We start from the raw sequence: 9,801 nt of genomic DNA on the forward strand, positions 1-9,801 counted from the left end.
TTGGCAACAGTTATTGATGAACTGATTATAACAACAGCATTTATGTGTAGACTAGTTCTTTTTTATCCATAGCGCATGAAAGTCTGAAACAGAGTGTTTTCTTCATGTCTGTTCAACAGTTGGCCAGGGGCATAGCAATGAACACTTGCACTCAATTTAAGCATATAAATATCTTGCACATGAAAAGAAGTCACTCATGTGACTCTTTTTAAGACTTTTGGGTCTGTGATATAAGCGTTGCAAAACATAGTTGTTTTAAAGTCCTGTTGTTTAAATGACTTAATTCAAGATCATTTTCAAGTCAATTTGAGGCAACATATTGTTATGTACAACATATTATTTAAGAATATCTCAAGTACATTTGCCTTTCAAGCCTTTGACAGTTAGTTGTCAGATTAGTGACTTGGTAACTCATTGGTGTGCATCAGTATCACTATCTGCACGCTAATGTGAAGGTCTGAACATGCTTGGTTAGCAAGAGCAATTAGTATCTGTTACTTGCAATCTGTGTACAAGAGTTGTTGCATTTATTCATTAAGCAAACCTGACTCTCAAATGAGGTGTGGTTCCACACTAGCTGTTGCCCCATATTTGTGTATAAATGTGGGAGGGGTGTGTGTGTGTGTGTGTGTGTGTGTGTGTGGGGGGGGGGGGGGGGGGGGGGGGGGTGTTGTGGTGGTGGTGGTGATGGGGGGTTATAGCAGGTTTAGATTGCTGTTCCAAGAGGCTGCACAAATTTGAACTTGCTCTTTGGAAATGTGTGAGAATTATGACTGCTCGCCTGCATTGAAAGCAAAATTCAGGGCCACGTCTATGGTTTATCTCAAAGGTTCCTTTAAATCATTAGATATAATACAATAATGTCTTTTCCACAGGGGGAGAATTGTTTTTATTTATTTATTTATTTTAATTCAGATGTGTCACTTGAAGTGATAATTCTTGCCAGTGAACTTCTCGGTGTTATTACTCACACTGGGTGTATACAATGGCGAAATGTGAGGACAATACTGACAGTATCAACCTGAAGGCCCCCCCCCCCCGCAACCCATGCTCTATGTGTGACTTGCCTGTTTGAAAATGAAGCGAATTGCCATTTTCACTGCACCCAAATACAGAGCGACTGATCCTCTTCAGAGGCAAAGTTTTTACACCTTTTTTTCCCAGCGTATGCTGGCGAGCGCTGAATACACATTAATCCTGTGTGACTTAATCCTCAAATTACTGCCACGTCAGGGGGATAAATGACAGGTTCTTGTTTCCAAGCAAATCCCATTTTCGGCTGGCGGGGAAAAAGGTGCCACCATATAATAAGTGTGAAATTACATATACGTACGTTCTGATTTTTTGCTGAGGCTTGGATGGAGGGGGTTGAGAGTGTTTTTTCTCTATTGGGGAGACAAATCAGAGGTTTGGAAATGGAAGTATCACAACATTTCCTTCTGAATTATGCAGAAGTATCCTCATGACACCTGATCTTGTGGATCTCTAAAGATAACATTATTGCAGATGACCTTGTCTTTCATGCTTGGACAGGACGTTACATGCAGTGTGTTTAGGATGATGATGATGAAGATGATAATGTTACTGATCGAAGAAGAAGACGAAGAATATGTTCACAATGACAACGATGATGATGATGATGATGCTGAAAGAACATTTTATAATTTTGTTTTATTTTATAAGTCTGTCAGGTTGCTTTAAAAAGTTGGCTCTTTTTTCTACTTTGACACTGTTACACTGTGACACTTTGACAAACCATCCGCATTTAAACAAATATTTAAGTCTCTCATTGTTTCTTTTTTTTTTTTTTTTAATTTCTTGAAATGGCACTGAAGGACAGAGAAAGAACTTGAACAATAGCTCCAAATTACCTGCTCATGCAAGGTGCATACTGTACATTGTTATTAAGTAGCATTTTGTACCCACCTTTTCTCTTCCTGACATTTCATAGTTGACATTTAAGCAGATTAAACCTGTTTGTGACCATTCTTCATTTTGATTGTGGTTAACAACTGAAATAGACAGATTCTTTATATTCTTTGTGTATGGTATGTATGGTGTGGTACCTATGGTATTTTTTATATTATTGAGATATGGCACTATGCAGTTATGTTACAGTATTAAGAAATTAAGAAGTCAAAATTGGTTAGCCATTGGCAAAACTGTGGCCAGAATTTGCGCAGTAAGTGCCTCTTGTTGCTAGAGCATGAGTAGTAAGCAAAAAAATAGGTTTGTTAAATCTCTGCCATTTTTTTGTTTCGGCTGCTTCGCTTTGAACACAGGTGTTTGCTGTCCATACTTTACTTTTCATTGCTACTGTACATGTCCCCAAATGTTGTCACATGTTGGTGGGGAATCAAAAATAGAATAAAATAATAAAAAAAATACAATGCAAATTGAAACTGAAATAGGATGGAAGATGCACCTAAAATGATAAGGAGAAGTGCAAGTTGTTGGGACTGAAAGTGTGAAAGAAAATCCCGCACACTGTCCATTACGCATGCATATTTATTTACAACGTTTCGGGCATAAGTAAAACCATTGTGTGCGGGATTTTCTTTCGAAATTCACCTGAGGAAGGTCTATGACCGAAACGTTGTAAATAGATATGCATGCGTAATGGACAGTGTGCGGGATTTTCTTTCACAAGTTTAGCTGGGTAACCTATTCCGACGCACCTGTCCCCACAAAAGAGGTGTGCAAAAGCGTTTGGTAAACTGTTGGGACTGAAAGTGAAAGTGTCGGTGTGTTGCTGGTGGTGTTTTGCAGCGTCCATCGTGCAGCAGAAGTGGTGGTGCCAAATGCACCCGTGTCTGGATGGAGAGGAGTGCAAAGTTCTCCCCGACCTCAAAGGCTGGAGCTGCGCCATGGGCAACAAGATCAAGACCACCAGGGTGTGTAGCTGATGAATACCAAAGTGTGTGTGTGTGTGTGTGTGTGTGTGTGTGTGTGTGTGTGTGTGTGTGAGAGAGAGAGAGAGAGAGAGAGAGAGAGTGTGTGTGTGTGTGTGTGTGTGTGTGTGTGTGTGTGTGTGTGTTTGTGTGTGTGTGTGTGTTTGTGTGTGTGTAAGAGAGTGCATGTCTATGCCATGGTCTTTGTGTGTGTCTTTGTACGTGTACATTTGTGTGTGTGTGTGTGTGTGTGTGTGTGTGTGTGTGTGTGTGTGTGTGTTCAGCATTTTTTCTCTCTTGCTCTTCCTCACAAAATACACAACTGTGTTTAATAGTTATATTATCATTGCCTCTGGACCCTCTTGGTCAGGTTCAACATTTATATCCAAAGTTTTTCCTTTTGGAATATTTTGCATTTTGCAAAAAGTTCGACAAATTCAAGTTTTACATCCTATGTTTAAATTAAATCAAGATTAAGATAAAAATAATTTTAAAAAAGGTGAGTGTAAGGAGAGTGTAATATCCATATATGTACACTGAATATAGAGGAAGATATGAAATATGGCCATTAGGGTCATCTCCGATTTCTATTTATCATGACCCTCTGGTTTGTCATGGAAATACCTCGGGCTGTTGTGACATGTCTGTGCAGATCCAATAATAAATCACACTGCCGTGCGCACAGTATAAAGAGCACAGACATCCTATCCGCTATGGACCGAATTAAATGCTGAAAGGTGATGACCCCTTCCGTGACCCGCTGGTCCCTTGGTCACCATGGCTGTAATCCTACACAGATGTCCTGCCCACCCCTGGGTTATGATGTCCCCACACACACACACACACACACCCACCCATGTCTTTGGGCCACCCAATGAATTATGCAAACATGCCACACATGGGCTGTCTGGAGCCGAACTATCGATCCTGTTGCGTCCACGGACTTGCTAAATGCATGGGGGGCCTTTTTATGTGCTGTTGTGGTACGTGGCGGATCGATGATGGCCCTAATAACCTCACACGAGTGTTAATTCCTTGCTTGTATGAAATCTAAACCTGATACCTCTTTGTCTTTCGTTTTTTCTTCCTTCTCTTCCTTGCTTTGCCTCCTGACTTTCATGGGACGTGGAGTAGATTTCGGCGGACTGAGATCAGCTGTGGTACAACTCTGAAATGATCCGACTCAGATGGGGGGTGCTGGAGGTGAGGAGTGCATGGTCTCTCTGACATGTTTGTCCTTAATGTCTGATCATCAAACATTTCACGGTTCAAACTCTAAAACGAGATATTTTTGGCTTGTTTCACTGATCAATTGGGCTCGGGCACACGCCTTGCATTCTAGGAATATAGCCGCCATGTTGGTAGCTCACCAAACGTAATAATCCATTCATTCAGATGCAGAAGACAAGAAGCAGAAATATAGCATTAGCGATTCTTTTCCTCTTGTGATCGTGGGTTGCGCTGTTACACCCCACTACACAGCAACATACGACCAAGAAGGCAAAAACTAAGTAACAGGAACACACTAATAGGTGGGAGTAAGTCCATTATAATCCATAGTAAACTAAGGAGTGAGGCTTCCAATATGGCTGTGCCCGCAAAGTTTTCACGTCATGATCCCGAACCCTATTGGCAGGTTTGCATGACCAATGAGATCTGTGCCTTCCGATGCCTTATCTCGTTAATCTGTCCGTTAAACTTGTGCCACAGGATATATCATGTTATGTTTTATTTATTTCCATTCAGTTCTTTTTTTCCCGCCGAATCCCTAAGTATGTCATTAAATTCAGTTAAGTTCAATATAATATTATAATATATTCATAGTGAAGTTGAACTGAAGTTTAATTCATAGTGGAGAAGAACAGATTTTTTATTTCGGCAGCCTGTAGTCCAGTAGAATACGTTTGGACGTATTAAGTATGGTTCCCTTGTATCCATGGCAAAAAGTCTTTCAATCTTTTCGTCTCGCCTTCCATGTGTCTGTGTAGGCACATTTCATCTCTGCTATGTATGTAAAGCACACACACACAGAGGCCAAACATAAAAGAGTGTGGTACATGCACAATACTCGTACATAATACATAATTCCTGAAATAGTTTTTTGTTTGTTTGTTTTTATGTAAACAGAGTATAAATTAAATACATGACATGTTGTATGAAAGCATGAGTAATGTTTTTTTAAGGCAAGAACACATATTAGTGTTAGACCACTGAGGCAAAACATAATCACTGAACAAGAGACATTGAAATGTTATGAAAACGTTTTCTCATAATACTTAACCTCCCTAGCACTGTTCTGTAGGCCTATTACTACTGTACATATATGCACGTATACTCTCCGCCAAAGATGGCATTGATGTTCTCCTAAGTAGATTATTTTCCTGCTCTCATGTGTGCCCTTTGCTTTCAAAAGGCAAACATTTCCTTTGCTTTTTGTTCTGTTGAATTATTCTTGAATTAGTGCTACATTCATCACACTGACAACAGAAGAATGTAAACGACTCCATGAGGTGTACAGAAAGCATAGAGGTCTGTGCAGTGAACCATTTTTCTGCATGCAATTATGCAAAGTGGCACTGCTAACCTAAATATGATCTAAAATATGATGCTCGGGGATTTCAATACCGGAATCTTCTATATGATTCCCTCAGGTAGTTCTCTCTCTCTCTCTTTCTCTCTTGCTTTCGCTCTTTGCTTTCTCTCTCTCTTTCTCTCTTTCTCTCTCGCTTTCTCTCTTCAGTCTCTTTATCTCTTTTTTGCAGAGCTGGATGATTTGCTTGTTTATACTTAGATTATATTTAAATGCTCAGAGTATTGTGTGATTCTGTGAGCCCTTGAGGCGACGTCAGAAAGAAAAATAATGACAGAAGCATAAAGCTCTCACAGATGATTTATGGAGTGCTATTTATTACATTGAGCTTTGAATGCATAAACCAAGAGGTTGTGTGACTACACCTTGTGTAGCTGAAGTCTAATGGGGCCTGTAGACTATATAGGAGTTCTGAATTGAATCAGAATTACTTACATTTTCATCAAATGTGGGGAAAATGGTCAAAAATATGGAAAGTTCATGAAAATAACATGGCAGTGTTCCTCATTATGGTGAAAGAGTGGCAGAAAGAGTATAGAGCAATTACTCTGATTGCCAATGGTCCCCTGCTATGAAGGTGTTAGCCGTCTCCAGTGAATGAAAAGTGTGGAAAATCCTTCAGGAGGGATATTTTGGCAGCCCAGACATGGCCTGTCAGTCACCGCTGTGTCTTCTGGACAGCCTATTTAATCTCGGTGAGGGTCCGCGATCGGGGATTTCTGACAGGTTTGAAAGCAGGAGGCTGGAGGTGGTGGAGGAGGATTCAGAGCTAGATGCTGCTTCAGGTCTGTCAGATGTAGTTCGGGATCGACCACTAGAGTCGTTTTTTTTTTCCTCTTCCCCTTTAATCAATGCAAACATGCCATCCCTGCCCGATACAGCGAACATATCTGATAGGGAAAGGGAAGATTGCAAGGCAAACCACACGAACCACAAAGGTCAGACTCTTTCAATTCCCAGTGCGGGTCGTTTCCCCTGCTCCTCTTACCTCGAGTGCATGCACAGACACTCGCTCTTCCAGCGCAGCGGAGAGGAAAACAGATAGAGGGATGAGAATGACAGAAGGATAAAACAGTGTGCAAAGAAAGAAAGAATGAAAGAAAGAAAGAAAGAAAGAAAGAAGTTAGGGAGAGGAGTTTATGGAAGTTGATTACAGCTTTTAAAAGTCGGCTGATTAGGTCGTATCCCTGGCAGTGTTTTTTGGCCCCAGGGGAGTGAACTGCAATCAAATGGGACTTGTGCAGAGGGCGTAGCTGTGGAAAATTTGGTGCTTTTTCAGATTTAATAAGATTGCTTTTGTTTGTTGACCATGCAGAGCTGAAATACTAAACCGCCTAATGTCCCCTCGTAAGTCTTGGCCTTATTGCATTGCTGTCATCCATTTAATGGCCAAGAATGGTAATTTTGCACGGGCCAAATGATAAAGCAAGCGTATAATTTATGCAAAGTAATTTAATGTGATGCTATGATGAGGGATTATCATTCTTCTCTATCTGAACTTTGCAACTTTATTAACCTGTGTGGGATCTAATTCTGTCCATGGCGGAGTATTTGCAAAGGTTATACTGTAGCTCAACAGTACAATACTGATTTGGTTAAACTACTTAGAGAAACGGTATGCAACATTGAGACAGCTGCAATCGACTCATATTTTGAATGGCTACAGTATATGGTTAAGTGAAAACCAAGTATAGCAAAGATGCACTTACAGTAGGTTACTACAGCTTTGGAAAGACTTGAGAGACCACTGCACATTTTTGTGATGTCATCTTACGGTTGCTGAATGACATTTTAATGAGTTGACAATTATATTCAAATTTGCAGCGTCTCTTCATTTTTGCCAGAGCTGTAGTGTCAAACACATGATACATACTGTTATGATTGTTGAATGTGCACTGCATCAATATACTGTAGCACTCGATATAGCACTTCTTACAGTCACTCACATTCACATACTGTACACTCAAAACACACTAGCAGAAGAAAAAATCAAGACATAATTCAGTTTACCTGCAGCAGTTGGAGGTTCAGTGTCACTCATTACTGTAATGGATGAGTCAGAATTAGTCAGATTTGAACTCAGAACCCTTTTTCTGGATGCCATTGACTACACCATATTTCTCTCCTACCTGTGAACTATGGTCGCAGCAAATAGTATACTTGATGCATGGTAGCACAAAATTGATGACTACATATGGAATTCTTTATCATGCTTTGCAGGGATCATTTTATCGTTCATGATTTAAGGTTGCTTTCCTGTTTGCCCTGTGCCGTAAATGTTCCAACTGTAATATAATATTTTCTTTCTGGTTCTATTCTGCCACAATTCACAACTATATGAGACCTAGTAGAATATTTGGAGAGGTTTATTGGTGTATGGTTGGGAAACAGCACCATTATGTTGATGCATAAGGACCATTAGTACTCTTGAGTGTATCCTTGTGGCCAAGTTTTACATTGCATATTTAAAACAGGCTCATAACTAGCTAAGTTTTCTGTGTTTCCCAACAGAGTGGATCCATAGATGAACAGTGATCTCTCGGTTCAATCCTTTTTTTTAATCGTCCGATGGTCTGATGGTTGTCCAGCAGAAGAAGCTTTTTTTTTTTTTTTTTGTAAATACAGACCTAAGCTCTCTAAGGACTGCCATACCTCTGGCAGATGGACACATGCATTGGACAGTGAAGTGAATGCAATTTGTGGTGCCATGGGATGTACATGTATGCTGTCCTTTTGAAGAGAGCCGTTCTTCGTGTAGTCGGTGGCTGTATCTTTGCATATGCAATATTTGTCAAGCAAAAAACAAAATGAAAACTTTCAAGAGCAGAAGAACAATCTCCTCCCTGGACTTGACTGGGAGGGTAAAAGAATCAAGCGTGCTGACGTGGAAACGTATAGACTGGGCCTGTGTGTGCCGTACATTTAGTTAGACACGGCGCCCTCCGACATATTTATCGCCGGGAGGCCAGGCAAAACTGGCCCGAATCCAGTGACGACTTGAAGGGTCGATGAATGTTGATGGTTTTGTTTCATTTTTGTTGTCCCTAAATGATGATGGCGATTCGTTATTTGAATGTAAAGACGCGTATAGTAGTTGTGTGAAATGCAGCTCTTTCTGTTCAGTTACTCCCTGGGTCCCATAGCAAGGCCTGGGAGAAGGTGATGATGTCATCTTTTGTATCTGTCCATTTTCTCCCCATTGTTTGCTGGTTACTTTTTAAGCTGGTGTCATTATGGCTTCCATCCTTTGTGCAATGATATTATAAACCAGTAATAAATTATTGTTGTGACATTAAATGCTTGCATTGAGGTTCCTTTGTTTTCTACAAGCTAAACCTAAACGGATGCTAACAAATGTGTTAATTAACAATAATACTAACAATTAGTTTCATGATATGTTAACAAAGCTGTTGTCTGCCTGTAATGTAACTAATACCTGTCAGAGACAATCTGAGTGTTGGCCAGTTGGCATTTGTGTGCATTGTAAAAATGCCAGCCACCAAGTCATTTGTTGAGTCCACTAAATCAAGATTAGGTTCCTATTTGATCTTTCCACATGGGTAACTCTGGGTTCCAACTCTTATTTGGTTTGATGTGGTTCACAACCATCTCCGGCGACAATTTGCTCACTGTTTTTGTTGCTCATTGACCCCTACTGTATATGTAACAGAGTTTCTAGAACATTCATCCAATACTCCAATGTCCCAAAGTTCTGGAATTTTATGTGACTTACAGTGCAATTAAATGTGACAAGCCCATCCCAATTTCACACTTGACAGGAAAAGAACAGTAAAGATCATTTCCATTGCTTTTCATTTACATAACATTAACACTTATTAAGTCTCCTACCGGACACTTACCGGGTCCGGGAGCTGGAGAGCAGTATTTTTTAAATGACATACATAAACCTACTCAAATATAAATCAATGTGAATGAATAAACAGTTCAGCTATTTAAAAGAAAAAAAAAACTTTGTGTATTGACCTTGGGGCTTTGCCCAAGCTGCTGGTATATGAGTCAGAGGAATAACGAGCTTCGGGAGGAGTGTGTGTGTGTGTGTGTGTGTGTGTGTGAGAGAGCTACGCCTCTCGGAACTGAAGGTTATCACTACGGGGAGAGACGCCGTGGCAACGAGGCGCGCCGCAGGGATGACAGGTGCAGACGAGCGCTGAGCTGACCTCTCAGTCCTCAGGAAACCTATAGGTGCAGGCTCCTCCTGGCAAACACTACTTACCCCATGGAAGCTGGCCAAATGCTCCATCTTTCTCTCCTTTTCTCTCTTTTTCTCTCTCTCGCTCGATCTCTTTTTCCGTCTCAAAC

General features: G+C 40.6%; 1 protein-coding gene across 1 annotated transcript in view; it reads left to right on the forward strand.

The window, feature by feature from the left end:
- LOC134062331 (chemokine-like protein TAFA-2) overlaps positions 1-8,778 on the forward strand; it is a 42,503-nt gene extending 33,725 nt beyond the window's left edge. Inside the window, exons 4-6 of the mRNA XM_062518307.1 lie at positions 2,770-2,894; positions 4,026-4,094; positions 7,993-8,778. Of these exons, the coding sequence (XP_062374291.1) occupies positions 2,770-2,894; positions 4,026-4,040 (140 nt within the window). The 3' untranslated portion in view covers positions 4,041-4,094; positions 7,993-8,778. The remainder of the gene's footprint in view (positions 1-2,769; positions 2,895-4,025; positions 4,095-7,992) is intronic.
- The last annotated feature ends 1,023 nt before the right edge of the window (positions 8,779-9,801 follow it).

This window comes from Sardina pilchardus, chromosome 17, assembly GCF_963854185.1.
Source record: "Sardina pilchardus chromosome 17, fSarPil1.1, whole genome shotgun sequence".
Taxonomy (NCBI): Eukaryota; Metazoa; Chordata; class Actinopteri; order Clupeiformes; family Clupeidae; genus Sardina; species Sardina pilchardus.